Source organism: Neoarius graeffei, chromosome 19 (assembly GCF_027579695.1).
Source record: "Neoarius graeffei isolate fNeoGra1 chromosome 19, fNeoGra1.pri, whole genome shotgun sequence".
In the NCBI taxonomy this organism is placed as follows: domain Eukaryota; kingdom Metazoa; phylum Chordata; class Actinopteri; order Siluriformes; family Ariidae; genus Neoarius; species Neoarius graeffei.
This window is the reverse complement of record NC_083587.1, coordinates 44,675,569-44,695,443: the sequence shown is the minus strand read 5'-3', so window position 1 is coordinate 44,695,443 and position 19,875 is coordinate 44,675,569. Positions and strand designations below refer to the sequence as shown.

At 42.5% G+C, this 19,875-nt stretch overlaps 1 protein-coding gene across 3 annotated transcripts in view; it reads left to right on the top strand.

Annotated features, from left to right (window-relative positions):
* Positions 1-19,875, top strand: part of virma (vir like m6A methyltransferase associated) — a 62,682-nt gene that overhangs the window by 17,179 nt on the left and 25,628 nt on the right. For 2 of the 3 annotated variants that reach the window (XM_060900138.1, XM_060900137.1), the window contains exons 5-12: positions 1,883-2,048; positions 2,215-2,334; positions 5,255-5,491; positions 5,872-7,054; positions 9,512-10,036; positions 10,133-10,287; positions 18,098-18,180; positions 18,997-19,090. In XM_060900138.1, the coding sequence (XP_060756121.1) occupies positions 1,883-2,048; positions 2,215-2,334; positions 5,255-5,491; positions 5,872-7,054; positions 9,512-10,036; positions 10,133-10,287; positions 18,098-18,180; positions 18,997-19,090 (2,563 nt within the window). The remainder of the gene's footprint in view (positions 1-1,882; positions 2,049-2,214; positions 2,335-5,254; positions 5,492-5,871; positions 7,055-9,511; positions 10,037-10,132; positions 10,288-18,097; positions 18,181-18,996; positions 19,091-19,875) is intronic. The other variant, XM_060900139.1, reaches the window with a different exon arrangement.

Here is a 19,875-nt window from a genome sequence, read left to right as displayed (position 1 = left end):
CATAACCTATATTTAGACAGGAATAATTTCACAAAATATAATGAATTTCTTTGCAGGTCACCTGAGTTACCACCTTCTGATGAATCTGATGCAGCATGAGACACCTTTTAACATGAATTTTTCTGTAAATATAACAGCTCAATACACCATGAGAGAGAGAGAGCAGCCCCGCCCCTCTCTGCTCCCTGAGTGCAGCTCGTCGCCTTGGTAACGGTGCAGGGAAAAGACACAATATAACAAGCAAAGAGCGCTTTTTCTCAGAGTTCCCTCTCCTCGAACAACGCTGATTTACATGCAAACGGAAGGAGCTATTCACAAAATTCTTTCACATTGAGTGCTACAAGGCTCCCATGAACACATAAATGTAATTTTTTTTGTCCCTAGTGTAAAAAATGTGGACACTAGAGCGAGTTAAAAACAAGTGACTTTTCTGATTTTGCAGTAAAAGCGCTGCCACATTTATAATGCGAGTCTATGGGAGAGCGCGGCTGTCCTCTCCTCACTTTCAGGCTTCTCATTCAAAAACTGTAAATCCTATCGCTCAGGTAGACACTTGTCTTGATTCACACAATGTGTGACTACAACTTTTGAGAAAGTTGTGTGTGTAGAGTGAAAATTGTGGCTGAGAAAACAGTTTAAATGAGAAAGTTAGAGCTTTTTTTTTTCAAGCTGCCTACACTCTAAACTCCTGAGCGCCACTGGTGTGTAACGCCATAGACACCCATTATAAAGCCTGAATTTCTCCAGATGTGCTCATGGTGTTTGAGCTGTGACTGATCAAAAAGTATAGAGCCTAGTAAAAAAGTTGAATGCCAGATCCACACAGGAGAATTTGGTCTCCGTTTTAAAGTTTGAATCATGTCTCTAGGTGAAAGACAAAATAAGCGTTATCTCTGCTTCTGTTCCCTCCGACGGCCCCGACACACTACTGCCTCCGCCGAGTGCGCGCGCGCACACCGCATGTCGGGGCCGCGGATGAGTTACTCTCCCCTGATCAACGAAGTCTGCGGGGAATTTGTGGTTATTATCGGTACAAACAGCGCGAATCACAACTTAAATGAGTGCGGTTCAGTTTGACATTATTGTCAGTCCGTTAGATAAACATTTAATTTTATTAAAATCAAAAATTAATATTTAGAGCCTGTGGGCTACAAAAATAAGTCATTAAAGTAGCCGGCTGGACTTAATTGTGTAGTCGGCTGTATGGCCGGCAGCCGGCGCTTGTGGAAAGCCCTGATTTTCCCAGTGAGTGACAAAAACTTCCGGTTCACGCGGTTGGGTTATATGTAAAAGTCGCGACTGGGAAAAAAATGAAAAAGAAGTTTAGGGTCGGTCGGGTAACTGGAAACACACATTTTTTTTTTTTTGGCCTCACCTTCTGAAATCAACTCCTCAAACAATTTTTGGAGGAATTTCACAAAACTTGGCAGGATTCTTTGTTCTATGTCGCTAATACGCATATTGTAATTTCGTTCAATTCGGTCACATTTTACCAGAGTTATGGCAGAGTTGCCAGCGGGGGATATTGTGCTCTTGGAGCATTCTTGTTCCCATTTTCCAGTTTTTAACTCCTGTCTGTCTGTGATCAGTGTTTTCATGCTGTTTCTTTGTATGATTTCATGCCATAATTGTCACTGAGCAGCAGCAGCTGCATGGAGAAGTTCACCTTTCTGCCATCTTTGTGATGTTCATGTCCTTACCTTAAAAAGGATTTGCTAATCATGAAGATCCAGAGAATTGGTGTGCAAGACAGACTTTTCAATAGGTTGCAGGAAACCAGTGAGCCAAATTTAGACCTGCCAGGCTGCAGTAGGGGTTTTACAGGTATGTGTAATTTGTGAGATGATTAATCAACTTCACCTTGATTGATTATCTTGTTTAGATAAATACAGACGGGTTGGTGCTGCGAGGCTGGTACACATGCCTAACGTTGGCGGTGTACGGCACAGCCGAACGCTCACATGGCCACGAGCGCGATTCTCCACCCCCACCCCCTCCTCCACCGCCGCAACAGCAGACACCTGCGTCCAAGCGGAATGTCAAGCATGGTGAGTGTATCTGTTATTTACACACACATCAGCAGTGTTAGAAATGAACACGATTGCTTTCATTCGAGGCTCTATTTCTTTAAAGGAATGTGATGGAATGTACGGTTGAAAAAGCTGTTGTAACTGTGTATATCGTTTCTATTTTCATGTTGTGTTTTTGCGTCAGAATGGGATAACGAGGAGCATTTTAATGGCAGCCCACCCAGACCACAACCCAGAGGCCCTCGAACCCCACCAGGGCCTCCACCCCCAGATGATGATGATGAGGAAGCACTGCCTGTGCCAGGTGTGTATGAAAATTTCCACAATGAAAATTCTGCCTCTGAACAGTTTATTTCTCATACACTTCAACCCTGCCATAACGAACTTTTTTACTATGAACTTTCACATATAACGAACTCAGTTTGTTTCCCCTGCCTTTAATGACAATGAGTCGGAGTCTTCAAAAAAAAAAACCCTCACTGAGCCATGCGCTCCTCTTCCCACCAGAGACAAATAATAAGTAACAATAAGTCCGCAGTCAAGTTAACAATATGCATTAACCCCATAAAACGAAGGCTTAACGAGCCTCACTTAGGTGTCAGTCACAAACAGATATCAAGAACAGTGATCACTGACTTCAAAAAATCCCAAATCCCTTGAGGGCATTATTTTATGAGCTAAAGCAGTTTTACTCGAGTCTTTACTCTGTAAACACTGTTATCATGGCAGCTCATAAACATAAGATGCGCTCTGTCAGAAAACGTAGGTGATAGAATCGCTGGAAGAGTTTTATTTAAAAACATGCTGGCAAAATGGTGGTGTAGTGGTTAGCGCTGTCGCCTCCATGCAAGAAGGTCTGGGTTCAAGCCCCGTGGCCGGCGAGGGCCTTTCTGTGCGGAGTTTGCATGTTGTCCGCGTGGGTTTCCTCTGGGTGCTCCGGTTTCCCCCACAGTCCAAAGACATGCAGGTTAGGTTAACTGGTGACTCTAAATTGACCGTAGGTGTGAATGGTTGTCTGTGTCTATGTGTCAGCCCTGCGATGACCTGGCGACTTGTCCAGGGCGTACCCCGCCTTTCGCCCGTAGTCAGCTGGGATAGGCTCCAGCTTGCCTGCGACCCTGTAGAAGGATAAAGCGGCTAGAGATAATGAGATGAGATGAGATGAGACATGCTGGCAAACAGATCCAAATCGGTGATCGTAAATCAGAGTCAAGAAATAGGTAATGGTCAAGCGAGGCACAGATGGAGACAAAGGGCAAAATACAAGATGGAGTCGGAAGCCAGAATATCAGCGCAGTGCTACAAAAGGCTTGGTAACGTGAGACATAAAGTACAGCACGTGTACTTTGTAAAGTCTGTGTAAGTGTGTGCTGTGATTGCGCTCGAATTCAGAACAGGTACATGGTAATTAGTTCTAATGGTACTGCGCGCGCCAAGCATAGATGCCTGCGGACATGACACCGTTGAAGACAAACTTCATATCCTGGACCGTCTAAAGCCTGGTAAGAAAGCAACGAATTTGCGTAAAGAATATGGTATCCCCCCAAAAAATTCAATTTCAGCTTTTAAAGAAAAAGAGCTCCGAGACTTTGTACATAACTGCAGTCAACATATGGGCTGAAAAGAAAGAAGATGCGGCAAGCAAACAACGGACAGTGTGATTTATTTCATTTACTTCCTAAAAATATGTAAGTGAATTAAGCGTAAATATAAATAAATTATAACACACAGGTGGACTTGTACGTACTTGGACTTGAGTGTTTGGTGTGATAAGTGGATCCATTTCGGTATTATGAACTTTTTGGTGTAACAAATTATTTGGACATCCTCCAAGGAGTTTATTATAGTGGGGTTGCAGTGTTTATTATTATTATTATTATTCAAAGTGCAACATTTATTACATTTCATTAATGGCATTTAGCAGACGCTGTTATCCAGAGCGACGTAGACAGAGCAGCCTGGGGATCGGTTGTGGGTTAGGTATCTTGCTCAAGGGCACCTCAGCCATTCCTGCTGGTCCAGGGACTCGAACCGGCGATGTTTTTGGTCCCAAAGCTGCTTCTCCAGGGCTTTCCACTAAGGCTCATACTAGCCAGCCATGACAAATAAGTAGCCAGCTGGGGGGGGGGGTATAGAACCTAGCAAAAAAGTTGAATGCCAGATCCACACAGGAGAATTTTGTCTCCGTTTTAAAGTTTGAATCATGTCTCTAGATGAAAGACAAAATAAGCGTTATCTCTGCTTCTGTTCCCTCCGATGTCGCCTCCGACGGCCCCGACACACTACTGCCTCCGCCAAGCGCGCGCGCACACCGCATGTCGGGGTCACGGATGAGTTACTCTCCCCTGGTCAACGAAGTCGGCGGGGAATTTGTGGTTATTATCGGTACAAACAGCGCGAATCACAACTTAAATGAGTGTGGTTCAGTTTGACATTATTGTCAGTCCGTTAGATAAACATTTAATTTTATTAAAATCGAAAATTAATATTTAGAGCCTGTGGGCTATAAAAATAATAGTCATTAAAGTAGCCGGCTGGACTTAATTGTGTAGTCGGCTGTATGGCCGGCAGCCGGCGCTTGTGGAAAGCCCTGCTTCTCTAACCATTAGGCCATCGCGTTCCCCAGATTTAAAAAAAAAAAAATCTTTTGAGTCTCCAAATCTTTCAAGGTTTTTTTTTTTTTAAAATTAAAAAAAAAAAACTCGAAAGAGCAAGCAATATGAAGTTAGTATACTGCTTGGGTATCATAGGTGTAACCTTAGGCTGCCCAAAATATGGTACGAACATGACGGCTTGGAATAGCAGTTTGCTCATTATTACTGAATCGCCTAAAACCGCCATCCAGCTGAGTTTTCGTGATTGCTGCTGCAGCTTCCAACTGCACAGCTGGTAATCTTATTACACCCTCTCATACTTGAAACTTGAAGTGGTGGAAATGCAAATGTTCTGTTTTTTTTTTTTTTTTAGACTGTATGATACTGTAGGTTCTGGGTGATTGAAATAATTTATTGCGATTTTTAGTATTTTTTTTTAATGGTAGGGAAAATTCAATATTGAACAAACCTTGTGGTTACAGTGCTGCTGTAATAGAATGGAATTACCCTCATCGAAATTGTATATGTACAAATACTATTTTTTTTTTAATTTGATTTATTTTCAAGAGATGATTTTTTTTCTTTTTTTTGCCAATCCTGCAAAAACAATACATCACTCATGTGTTATAGGCCCGGTGAAGGAGGAGAGCGTGGAGCGAGGGGACGACGATTTGGAGCCTGTTTCTCCTGAACGAAACTCCCTCCCTCCTGATGATGCGTTCTCAGACCAGGAACAGGAGGAAGATGAAGGAGCAGGGGAGGACGAAGACGACGACGCCCGTTCTGAGGGAAGTGAGCCGGAGGAGGAGGAGGAGGAGATGGAGGATGAAGAAGAGGGTGAGGAGGAGATGGAGGATGATGGTGAAGGTAGGGGAGGCGCAGCACAGTGTGTGCCCCTCAGGCGTGTGTGCGGATGTGTTTCTCCCAGCATGCTCACGCATTAACCTGAGAGCAGAGAGGAAGTAACTAAAATCACACTGCATGTTACACCGCCTCCCCCTGAGCTACAGATAGCATAGACATGGAACTTGTTTCTGTGGGTTTTTGTTCGTCCCTGTCTCGTACTCATTCTGCTTTGCGTAGTTGAAAAATTAGAAATGTGGCTCAATAGTTAGTTCCATAATGAAAGCAAGCAGACTCTGAGATGTTGCATGCGGGCTGGGCTTTCTTAGTAGTTTAGTTTATTATGAAATAATAGCTTATTCTGTGCGTACGCTCCCTTGCCAGATGTTAACTTTTTTCTTTAGGTGATGATGGCTATGAACAAATTTCCAGTGATGAGGAGGATCTCGAGAGTGGGGCGTTTAAACTGCCAGCTTTCGACCTTGACTGCACCCCTGAGGACCTCGCATCGCTACCCACTGTCCAGTATGATCCCTACGAACGGGAACTCCGCCCCCTCCAGCACTTCACTGCACCCCATATCACACGCTATGAGGCAGAGTTGAATTGTCTTAAGGTCACGCAGCTTCAGGACCCAACGTCGCCATGGGCCGAGTCTGCATCCAAGTTGTCAGAACTACTAGAGGCTTGGAGAGATGGGCCAGACTCGGAGCGTGGTGCAGGCTGGATAACAGCATTAGAAGAAGTTTCTGCTTTGCTAGTGAAAGGATTGAGCTTCTTGGCGGTTAAGGACCTAGAGGGTCAGAAGGAGCAGCTGAAAGTGCTGGTTGAATGGACATCCACAGCTCTGAATCTTGACTCCGCCTTAGCGCAGCCCATTGCCCTGAACCTGCGCCAACTGAAAGCAGGCACCAAACTGGCGTCTTCTTTGGCCGAGTGCGGTGCTCAGACTGTGCAGGCCCTGCTGGAGAAAGGAATCGTGGGTCTCCTGCTGGACCTCCTGTTTGCCGATCACGTGTCCTCCACACTGAAACTCAGCGTTCTGCGCTCCCTCGACAGCATCATAAGCGAACCCCTTGGCATGGAGGCGCTGATTAGAGCGGATCAACAAGACTGCGAAGGGACCAGTGGCTACCAGCGTCTGCTCGAGCTGTTTCTGTTGGACCAGACTGTTCGAGTGGCGACGGCGGGTGCTGCCATCATGCAGAAGGGACATTTTTACGAAGTGCTGACTGACCTTCAGAAAACAGCAGGTGTGTGGGCTGAGCACCATCCCGTAGAAGGTGAGGCTGGAGAACGAGAAGGAGGCGAGAGGGAGAGAGAAAGCACTGACAGAGAGGGAGAGGAGGGAGACCGGGAAAACATCGAGGCAGAGCCAGAGAGCCCAATGGACATGGACACGCTGCTGGAATCGAATTCTCTGTCAGAGGCTGATCTGGAGAGGCTGCAAGGTTTGCTAGAAGAGTTGCTCCACCTGCTGGAAACAGCGCCTCATTGCATGGTGCAGCCACCTGGCAAGGCTTTTCCCACTACTGCACGCATTACTGGACCTCCAGAGCGAGATGATCCTTATCCAGCACTTTATAGGTGATTCACACACAGCCACACCCCAGGCATTATAATCAGGCTCGTGCTAGCTACAGTAAATCTCGCTACATGTAGTAAACCTAGCCACGCTTTTTGTACGGCTTGTAAAGTGTTAGCTGTTTAATGAAGCGTTATTTTTTTCAAATCAAAGTCCTTCCCACGCCATGTGGCGCATAGGGCGGCGCCAATCTCCGTAGCCCTCGGCCTCTCGTCTATTACATAGCTAGGGTTACAGTGGGGGGCTAGTCCTTTGGTAACCGCGAGAGTTTGACTCCCCACTCGCATCTGTATTGCAGCGTGCCTTGCCAGATGGCAGCGGATACCATTTTTATGATGGTCTTTGGTATGACCCAACCATGAGTAGAACTCGCAATCTCCCGATCGAGAGGCGGACCCTAGGCCAACTCGCGGTATTATTTTTTTTAACTGTTAGTAATTTTTGTGATTTTTGGTTAGCAAGGATGAGGTGAGGGCAGCCATGAAAAGAATGAAGACTGGGAAAGCAGTCGGACCAGATGGTATCCCGATTGAGGCTTGGAGATGTTTGGGTGAGACGGCTGTGGAGTTCCTAACGAGATTGTTTAATAAGATCCTAGAGAATGTGAAAATGCCAAATGAATGGAGAGTGTGCTAGTCCCAATATACAAGAATAATGGAGATGTACAGAGCTGCAGTAATTACAGAGGGAAAAAATTGATGAGCCACACCATGAAGTTATGGGAAAGGGTATTGGAGGCGAGATTGAGAAGAGAGGTAGCAATCTGTGAACAGCAGTACGGGTTTATGCCAAGGAAGAGCACGTCGGATGCAATTTTTTCTTTGAGAATGTTAATAGAGAAGTACAGAGAAGGCCAGAGAAAGCTACATTGTGTGTTTGTAGACCTGGAGAAGGCATACGATAGAGTGCCGAGAGATGAGTTATGGTATTGTATGAGAAAGAGTGGAGTGAATGAGAAGTATATTAGAGTGGTGCAAGACATGTATGAGAACAGTGAAACAGCAGTGAGGTGCGCAGTTGGAACGACTGAATGGTTCACGGTGAAGGTGGGACTCCATCAAGGATCTGCTTTGAGTCCTTTTTTGTTTGCCATAGTGATGGATAGCTTGACGGACAAAGTGAGGCAAGAGTCACCATGGAACATGATGTTTGCGGATGATATTGTGATGTGTGGTGAAAGTAGAAAGGAGGTTGAGTTGGGTTTGGAGAGATGGAGGTATGCATTGGAACGAAGAGGAATGAAGGTGAGCAGGAGCAAAACAGAATACATGTGCGTCAGTGAGAACGGGGATGAGAGTGTAGTGAAGATGCAAGGAATAGACGTAAAGAAAGTTGGTGAATTCAAGTACCTGGGGTCAACTGTGCAGGAAAATGGGGGCTGCGATAGTGAGGTGAGAAAGAGAGTGCAGACAGGGTGGAGCAGTTGGAGAAGGATTTCGGGAGCCATTTGTGATAGGAAAGTCCCAGCAAAAGTGAAAGGTAAGATGTATAAGACAGTAGTGAGACCAGCAACGAAGAGACAGGAGGCAAAGTTGGAGGTGGCGGAGTTGAGGATGTTAAGGTTTGCAATGGGAGGTTGGACAGGATAAGGGACAGCACATGTGGAGAGCTTGGGAATTAAGCTAAGAGAGATGAGACTGAGATGGTACGGGCACATCCTGAGAAGAGGAGATGCAGAGCATGTTGGAAGGAGAACGTTGAGGATGGAGCTGCCAGGCAAACGAAAACGAGGAAGGCCAAAGAGGAGATACGTGGATGTGGTGAAAGAGGACATGAAAGTGGCAGGTGTGGTAGAGAAGGATGCGGAAGACAGGGAGCAATGGAGACGAAAGATCCGCTGTGGCGACCCCTAATCGGGAGCAGCCAAAAGAAGTAGTAATTTTTGTGATTTTTAGGACCATGTTAGCCAAAACTATTGGACTTACACACGCACTTTTCTGTAAATAAGATAATTAGATCATAATAAAGTAATATAAAGGCAAGGGGCCTCATTTATGAAGTTGGACACGAATCAATTTATTTGTAAATCGGTTAGTTAATTCTGAAAAAATGTTTGTATCTTTATGAGAGTTCTTGGGAAAGTCCAGAATCCATACTTCAACTAAAACAAACAAGACGAGACGTTTAATTAGGACAAAAGTAATGGCGTTCTATAAAAGGAGAAGGTTAGTGTGTGCCTGTGGTAGTCGATACACTGCGATGGTTGGGAGTTTTTTGAGCCTCACTCAATGCAAATCGGACATGCTTTGAACGCACTCGGTAATTTACGAGTGAGTGATCGGCGTTGAAAAACATACACACGTGAGTATGAAGAATTTCTTCTTTCTGTTTGACCCACAACTTTACTGAAAGGTTGATAAACGAGGCCCAGTATTTTCATTGCTTATCATTTGTGCGATCGTGTTAGCCAGATATTGGACAGTTACAAAATCTGTAATAGAAATCTCTTCTTTGTACAGGTATATGCATGCTACCCACTTCTTGGAATCACTGGCGGTTGTCTTGACCTCTCCGGCCACTTGCAGCCACGTGGGAGTACTGCAGGCTGTGCGAGAGCTGCTGCGTTTCTTGTCCCAATCTCAACAGGGCCTCTTATTTCTCTTAAGCCAGCACGAGCCCACCAACATCCTGTTACGTCTGCTCACACCTCTCACACACCTGGCTCCCCTTACACACTTGGCCCCAATGACCCCTCTGTTGGAGGCAGAGGGGGAAGATGCTGCCACTGGCACTGAGAGCTCATTGGACGATGGCTTTTGGGTGTGGTTAATGCACGCCTTGCACGCCCTGCAAGCCGTCGCAGAGCTGAATGGCCTGGAGCTTGAAGAAGGTGACAATCCAGAAGTGTTGTCTACACTCCACAGCTTGTATCTGATCAGTTTTAGCAGCACGGGACGAAACGCAGTCACACACGTACTCAGCCTGGACGTTAATCTCAGCTGCCTGGTCAATCTGCTGGAGCATCACGCCAGAGACGGACAGGGGTGAGCGCACATACACCACACAGTAGACACAAGACAAACAAGCTGGGGTTTATCCTGTGTATATGCGCTTCAATGTATTGATTGATTTATATTTAGAGAGGGAAAAGCCAGAAAGTCTGTAACATACAACTACGCCTGCATGCTGGTGCTGCTGGTGATCCAGTCCGCCGCTGAGCTGAGAATGATGGAACATTATGCTGCTCCATTACTCAGTATATGCAAAGCTGACGAGAACAATGCAAAACTTCAAGGTGAGACATAAATCTGCTTCCAAGCAACTTAAAATTTTTACCAAAGCCATTTATGATTCCGTCCTACAGAAGACCTGAACACGAAAGTTGTGAAAATTAAATGAAGTACGATGATGTTAAATTTTAAGTTGTTGTACAGTATATTAATGTGTTTTGTCAAAATATTACACTGAGGTATGTCAAGATAAGGACACAAAAGGAGTTAAGTTGAAATAATGACCATGCATTTCCAAAATTACTTTGAAATAATATATAACAAAAGTGATATTAAAGGGCTGATGACACGAACATGACTCTATGCAGTTTCTTAAATAAACTATACAACATGGCAAACATGTTAGATTTCTGTTATAATTACATGAAAAGAAGCTGTTGTTACGCAAATATCCAACTTTTAATTGCACAGCGCAAGAAAACTGGGTCCGTGGCTCGCGGCCATGTTGTGACGTCAGCGGAAGAACACGCTGTGGTCCACTGGCTGTTCTACTCTGGTTCTACTCAATGGAAATGGCGCATGAAAACGCCGGTGAACTCTCCAGTGCTAGCTCTTCCTCTTCTGGGAGTCTAGAATTGTGTTGATCTCTTCCGAATAGAATCTATGATAGCCTACCCTCTTTACCCTTTGTCTCTCGTTGCTAGGCGGCGGTTACATGAAAGCCGCAAGCTTTCACAAGCAAATACATGACTGATATCACGCCGACTTTATGATTACATTTATGATTATCATGTAGAATCTATAGCTCTACGTACCTTTATCTTATGTCGTTTCACAACACATGTTCTGACAGGAGGACTGTCTTTGGATCCGGCATAGCTACTAGTAGACCCCCTCCGGAATACTGGCAGTGTTGCCAGATTGGGAGGATTCCCTCCCAGTTGGGCGGTTTCAAGTGCATTTTGGTGGGTTTTGAACATATTTTGGGCTGGAAAACGTCAGCAGTATCTGGCAACAGATACTGCTGACGTTTTCCAGCCCAAAATATGTTCAAAACCCACCAAAATGCACTTGAAACCGCTCAACTGGGCGGGAAACCTCCCAATCTGGCAACACTGTGTAGGCACTGCTGATGGTTAGTAACACACGTTTGTGCTGAACTGAACACCCAAGAGATTCTTTTAAGCTGGGAAGGGTGTCAAAACAATCCAAATCGAAGTGTTCAGAGCACAGGACGGATGTTGGTGAGGGCTCCCACTTGTCACGAGTGCGCCTGACTTGCTTCACCCACTTCGCATGCAGCTCGGGATCTCTGGGAAACTTGAATAAACTTACCCCATCCTTGTAGGTTTTGGAGCAAAAGCCGGCAACACAACGCGAAGGCATAATAACTTATATATATATATATATATATATATATATATATATATATATATATAATGTGTATATATATATATAATGTATAATAATAATACTAACAATGACAAACTGAACACCTGTCACATCAACAACAAACTGGTAAGTTAGGAGGAAGGTTCTTTCGCTGACGTCATATAGCTCCTCCTCCTCCTTCGTCTCCTGGGTGCTGCAGCCCCGTCAAATTTGCCCAAATAGCCGCGTTTTTTATCATAACTTGTAAAATAGGCGCCTTCGTGAATTAATATATGGATCATCGGGAATTACTTTTTATGTTATAAAACATCGCCAAAGATGTCAAAAACGTGTCATCAGCACTTTAAGTCAAAATTACAACATAGCACTTCAGCATTTTTTTTTTTTTAACCCAACTTGTGGTAGAAATAACGTGTTCAGTCAAAATACTGAGATGTTGAAATAATTAAGTAAGAAATAACAAGATATGAAATAATGGCATAGCACGTCAACATTTTTCCCCCGACAATAACAAATTAAGTTGAAGTTACGAGTTATTAAGTCAAAATAACAAAATACGTGTTCACGTGAAAATAATGAATTGAGTTGAAATTGCGTATTAATTCTAAATAACAGCATAGCACTTCAATATTTTTTCACAACCTGCGCTTCAGGGCCTCTGTACTACACAGTAAAGAAAACTATATCTAAATCTTGTGTTAATGTTGTAACCAGTCTATAATTTACAGTGGTGCTTGAACGTTTGTGAACCTTTTAGAATTTTCTATATTTCTGCATGAATATGATCCAACATCAGTCGTAAAAGTAGATAAAGAAAACCCAATTAAACAAATGAGACAAAATTATTATACTTGGTCATTTATTTATTAAGGAAAATGAGCTAATATTACATATCAGTGTGTGGCAGAAGTATATGAACCTTTGCTTTGAACCGGGGAAGCCATGGCCTAATGGTTAGAGAAGTAGTTTTTGGGACCAAAAGGTTGCTGGTTCGATTCCCTGGACCAGTAAGAATGGCTGAAGTGCCCTTGAGCAAGGCACCTAACTGCTCCCCAGGCTGCTTTGGGTAAGTGTGTCTGCTAAATGCCTGTAATGTAATGCTTTCAGTATCTGGTGTGACCCGTTTGTGCAGCAATAACTGCAGCTAAACGTTTACGGTAACTGTTCATCAGCTTGGAAGAATTTTAGCCCAGTCTTCTGTACAGAACAGCTTCAGCTCTGGGATGCTGATTGGTTTCCTCACATGCACTGCTCGCATAACATTTCGATTGGATTAAGGTCAGGACTTTGACTTGGCCATTCCAAAACATTAACTTTATTCTTCTTTAGCCATTCTTTGGTACAACGACTTGTGTTTTGGGTCGTCGGCAAGCCGTCCTGGCCCAGATGCAGCAAAACAGGCCCAAATCATGATAATAATAATAATAATAATAAGTTAAATTTATATAGCGCCTTTCAAAAAACCCAAGGACGCTTTACAATATAGACAAGGAAAGAAAAAAATAAATAAATAAATAAAAAAGATAATAAATAAATAAAAAGTAAAAAGTCCACCAAGTAGGGGTCAGGATGTAATTCCCGTGGTGTAGCAGTCACAGTCCCACCAAAAGGCGCACGAAAACAAGTCCCACATCTCCAGTACCGCCGCCGTGACGCCGTCAGCAACATCACTCGAACACCACGCTGTGGATCCACACAGCGAGCAGAGAAGCTCCGCCATGCAGAGCGCTGGTGTGTCCCAAACCGCCTGCACAGCCGCCGCGACACCACCGAGCAACATCGCTCAGAACATCACGCCAAGCGTTAAAGCGCAGAGCGCTGGACAACCACGATGTAAAATGAGCAACGAGCTCACTGCAGTCCACAGCTGGGAGCACAGGCATTGTCCACGGCGAACCAAGGCCTGGAGGGAACCGACGCCCAAAACTAGGTCCAGAGCTACACCACAACTGGCGGACAAAAACACTCAAACAAACATCAAACTACACAAACACACAGAAAAAAAATAGAAAATAAATAAAATAAAAAAGCTCTGGTGAGAAGCGACAGCCAGAACGCGCACGACGTACTCTCAACCGGAAACAAACGAAAAAAAAAATACTACCACCACCATGTTTCACAGATGGGATAAGGTTCTTATGCTGACATTCTACGAAATGCATACCAGGCACTGTCCAACAGACCTTCACATGCTACTCCCTCCTCCACTGAAGAGAAGACGTGTGACAAGGTCTAGCAATTCAATGCCAGACCATGCACTCACCATACCTGACTCCAGAATCAACTCACTGGATAGAGGCTTCATCCACTCAACTGTGCGTCTCTGGAACAGTCTTCCTGATCACATTGTTGGCAACATGTCTGTATCTGGCCTTGACTCCTTCAAAGGACGTGCACATGGATTTCTCCTAAATAGACCTTAAGTCATTGTTGTTTATTTTTTATTTTAGCATATCAATTTCTTATTTTCTTCTCTTATGTTTCTTGAGTTGCAGTGAACCCTTTGATTAGCTCAGTAGGGAACTTCTTTGTTGCTGGGCCATTGTTCACATATGCAAGTTATATACCAAAAAAAAAAATGCTGGAATGCAGCGTCTTCCCATTTAAACCAAAAAGTTCTACCGTCTCCTCCATCCACAGTATTTTTCCAATAGCCTTCTGGCTTGTCCACATGATCTTTAACAAGCTTTCAATGGGCAGCAATGTTATTTTTGGAGAGCACTAGTTTTCCCCTTGCAGCTCTGCTATGCACACCATTGTTGTTCAGTGTTCTCCTGATGGTGGACTCATGAACATTTAAAGGGCATATTCTGGACCAATTTTGGTTTTTTTTATATGAAAGTATGTCCCTTTACACACTCATCCAGAAGGGTAATTTTGCACAAGGCCATCTGTCTACAGCAGAAAAAAATAAAATAACAAAACGCGTCTGGAAAAATCCCAAGGGAGTCTGGAGCCAGATTCGTGACGTCACCTGCGGAAGCGCCAGCAGGCTGCGAGAGCTTTGCACGGTTTCAGTGCACAGCCTGTGTAGACCAAGCGCTCCCATTTCTCCCTCATAGTCCGGTCTTTTGGAAAACGATGAGTACTAATCCCATCAAGATTGGTGTTGCTACACCTTCCGACGATACATCTGTTAACCACTTTAATAATTACATGATAACGTTGAATAAATTTGCAGAAAACCACCAGGTCGTTTTCTCATAAACAAACCAGCGCTGACGTAGGATTCAGAGGGAGGCGTCCCGCACGCGACGTCACGAAAATCAATGTTTGCCGGGAAATTCAAATGGCAAGTTTTTTCAGAGGCGGACCAATTCACCTCAAATGCCTTGATTTCAACTGAATTTTTCTGGTATTGCGCAAGGTAAAAAAAATTGTGCAGAATGTTACAGATATTTGACCCAAGTTTAATATAAAATAGGAGAATTACATTGATCTTGCTCCTGAATTTACCCGTGATATGCACTTTAGCATTAGTCAGTGTTGGAGAGGGCTTTAGTTTCTTAGAAGTAATGCGCTTTGTGGGTTGACCACTCCTGAGGAGGGTAAATGGACTTGAATTTCCTCCATTTGCACACAAACTGTCTGGATTGGTGGAATCCAAATGCTTTAGAGAGAGTTTTGTCACCTTTTCCAGCCTGATGAGCATCAACAGTTCTTTTTCTGAGGCCCTCCGAAATCTCTTTTGTTCATGCCATGATACACATCCACAAACGTGTTATGAAGATCAGACTTTGAGAGATCGCTGTTCTTTAAATAAAACAGGACGCCCAGTCAACACCTGATTGTCGGCCCACTGATTGCAAATACGTGACTAGTTTCACCTTCAAAATAACTGCTAATCCTAGAGGTTCACATACTTCTGCCACTCCCAGGATCATTATCAAGAACAGTTTCTTTCACCAGGCGGTCAGGAGGCTCAACTCCCTCCCTGTTCTGCCCCTCCTCCCCCCGCCACAGATTCTGCTCGCACACACCCCTTCAGCATCTGACATGTCATCCTCACAGTCCCCCCCCCCCCCCCCCCCCCCCCGAACACACACACACGCATGCACACATACATCTCATCGTTCATTAACACACAACTCAGGGACCGCACATCTCACTTTACCTCGCCCATTTGCACTATTCCGCACTACCTCACCTTAACAGCTGCTAGTTTGTTTATTCTGCTTATTTCATGTTTACCTGCTATACCTCAAGTGCCCTTGACTGTTTGGTTATTGTACCAATTTGTGTGTGTGTATGTATGAGTGTTGAGTCTAGTTAATATCTAGAGCAGGGCTTTTCAAAGTGTGGGAGAGTCAGCCTCCCCTCGGAGAGCAAATAAACAACAGCCCCCCCCCTTACAATTTTTGTTGTTGCTATACTTAATGTTCCATTCGTATTTTTTAAAAAAATGGTTGTTGTACACATTTTAATTTTTTTCTTTTTCACATTTTAAACATCTGTGCTTTTTAAAACATCTTGTTTTACACATTTTAAACATCTCATAGCATCGTTAGCTAGCACCTCTTGGCAGACAACACACTGTGGCAGTGGAGCATCTTCAGATCCAGTCCATGAAAATCCAAACTTTAAATAATCGTGGTCATACTTCCTTCTTTTTCCAGTCCCCCCAGGATTCCGCGGGCCTTTTTTGTGATCGTTGCGGGCTAAAATGTCTGATGTTGCGGGGGGGGGGGGGTTTCCAAAAAATTGCGATGAAAGTTGCGGTGTTTTATAGGTTTTTGTTGCGATTACATTGCGGGAGGAAGTGAAAGTTGCGAGAAATTGTTGCGATTTTCTCTTTTTGTGATTAAAATTGAGTGATATGTTAAATATTAAGTTATTACTGAAAAACTATTGATTAAAAAAAACAAAGACACTGAGAAATGGTCCTATAAACAACTTTACCAATATAAAAGATTACCAGGACTACAAAAATGCAGAAAAATAGGCTTTACTTATCCAAATGCTCCTGTTGGTTCAAAAGTTAAAGTGCAGAGAACCTCACAGCACAACATGAAGTCACCTTAAAATATAATATAAATGCCTCAGCTTTCATGTAAGAAAAAAAAAACTATTAATACTAGTACTGTGTGCAGGCAGTCTCTCCTGAAGACTAAATTAAACAATAATTATAAATTAATAAAATAAATGGCTCAGGCTTCATAGAAGAAAAAAAACAATTTGAACAGAATCTCACAGTATGATGCTGAAGCTGCCTAAACAATGGAAAATAAAATATCACTTTGGCAAAAATGTTGGCATCCATTAATTTCTTGTATTAAGTAAAATAATGTAAAGTGCACACAGTCCTTCACTGTAAACATAACACACTTTCAGTCACAGAATTTAAGCCTACATAAACACTGACTCTCACATGCAGTGTTGCCAGATACTGCTGACGTTTTCCAGCCCAAAATATGTTCAAAACCCGCCAAAATGCACTTGAAACCGCCCAATCTGGCAACGCTGTGCGCATGCTGCTTCTCTTGAACGTATACATGGAAGTAAGGCGGAAGGTAGTTTGTCGACGTCACCTCAAGACGACGCCAACGATTGGTCAAATTTGCGGGAAAGTTGCGGTGATTGGGTATAATTGCAACACCGCCCTGAATTCGCGGGGATTGGTTGAATTTGCGTTGAAGTTGCAAATCGCAACATCCTGGAGGGTCTGTTTTTTTGTTTGGCCCAGACTCTGTCTCCTCACTCACTGTAGCTTTAGGTACTAAAAATCGATCCATTTTGTCTCTGGTAAAGGCTAGCTGAAGTTCGCTAAATGTCCGCAATAGTAACTTATTCTGGTTTATTTTTCCTCACGTTGCGCCCCCCCCGAAGAACTCTGGCGTCTCCCAGGGGAGGCGCGCCCCATACTTTGAAAAGCCCTGATCTAGAGTGTTTATACTGTTTATATTGTCTGTTTGAGTGTTTAGTCTGTCTTGTTGTTATCTAGTGTTTATACTGTTTATATTGTTTGAGTGTTTAGTTCATATCTAGTGTTTTATACTGTTTATATTGTCTGAGTGTTTAGTCTGTCTTGTTCTTATCTAGTGTTTATACTGTTTATTTATTCTGTTTATATTGTTTGAGTGTTTAGTCTGTCTAGTTCCTATCTAGAGTGTTTATACTGTTTATATTGTTTGGTTTTTTTTTTCAATTATTCTATTTTTATTTATTGCATTGCCAGTTTGCACCGTGGGTCAGAGAGGACTGATATTTCATCTGTGCTGTATGTCAAGCATGTATACCATATTTGACAATAAAGTTGATTTGACTTGACTAGATCATTTTCCTCAACAAATAAATGACCGAGTGTAATATTTTTGTCTCATTTGTTTGAGTTTTCTTGATCTACTTTTAGGACTTGTGTGAAAATCTGATGTTTTAGGTCATATTTATGCAGAAATATGAAAAATTCTAAAGGGTTCGCGAACTTTCAAGCACCACTGTATATGTTTTCTTTGTGAAACTGGTGACGTGTGACTTCTGTTTCAGAGCTGAGTAAATGGCTGGAGCCACTGGAGAAGCTACGTTTTGATATGAGTGGCATACCAGCCCTTATTGATTACATCAAACAGGTCTGTTTAACCACAACGATAGAACAAGATGGTAGGGTTTAGGGTTCATAATTATTAGCTGAAAGAGAGGTCGGATATGACAGCATCAGCACGTGTTCATTGTAGTTAGGTGGTTGTTGTTATTTTTGCTTATTTATTTTAATCTATTTACACTGAGCCTGTCCTAAAGTACACAGCTATACACTCACTGGCCACTATATTAGGAACATCTGTATGTTTTTCAGTTTCAGGCAATTATCTAATCAGCCAATCCTGTGCCAGCTATGCACAACATAAAATCATGCAGATACAGCTGAAGAGCTCTTAAACAAGTGGTCAGTCAATGTATCTGGTCAGTTGTAACAGGACATCTGGTGTCTTGGGTTTAAAGGAGAAGTGTAATACATTTGTATGAAAGTGCTGCTTTTCCAATAAGATTTTATTTCTGAAGTAAAATGTACACTCTAATTGTCCACTTCTTATAAACGTATTCGAAAGTGCAATACGATGAACTAACTGGACATTTCCTGTGTAGTATGCAAGTTACAACACAAATATGCCACAGGAATTATATAAAAGTTATTTTAAATTGTTAAGACACACCACTGATAGAGGTCTATTCGCCTAACTTTTACTGCTATAATTAATCTATCATTTCATATATAGTTTATATGAAACCAGTTATTAGACATGTTTAAATTAAAGTAGGGTCAGTGTTTGTGTATGATTAGGACTAATGCATGCATTTATACAGTTCATTGACCCAGTGGTAATATATTGTGGGCAAACTGCTTAAGGATTACCAATGCATAACTGAGATTCTGTTCCTTGTATCAGAATCTGGAAAATGTAATGACACCAGACGGAGTGGGCCTTGTTACTGCTCTCAGAGTGCTTTGTCACATTGCCTGTCCACCAGCTTCGGTGCCAGGTGCGTGCACACTCACACACACGTGCGTGCACACACACACAAGCACACATACATCTTCTGTTTTTGGAACAGTATGAAAATGAAAAATCTATGATAACTGTACATGTGTGTGTGTGTGTGTGTATATATATATATATATGTGTGTTTGTGTGTGTGTGTATATGTGTGTGTGTGTGTGTGTGTATATATATATATATATATATATATATATATATATATATATATATATATAAAATGTACGTGTGTGTATATGTGTGTATATATAAAAGATTTTATTTCTGAAGTAAAATGTACACACTCTTAATTGTCCACTTATTATAAACGTATTCTAAAGTGCAATACTACGAACTAATTGGACAGTTCATATATATATATATATATATATATATATATATATATATATATATATATATATATATGAGTGATTCCACGCTTATGGGTACTGAAATGGGGACATGAACTTATTCACCTAAAACCATTTCTTTTTTTACCATCAGGTCACAAAACATGTAATCTTTAATGAATGATATGTTAAAAGATAACTTTAATTTTCTGAGATGTAATAAAAACATTTATATGCCAAAGTCAAGCCTATGAGTTCCAAAATGATGTCTGTTACATTACTTCTGTTACGATTGTCCATCTCGCGTCTGTTACAAATTAATTACAATCTAGCTATATACCATGTTAATCTTATTGAAAGAATGTGTATGTTTATTCTACTACACATGTGTATTAATTATATTTGCTAAAACATCACCTTCCTTTGTTTCAAAAAGTAATTC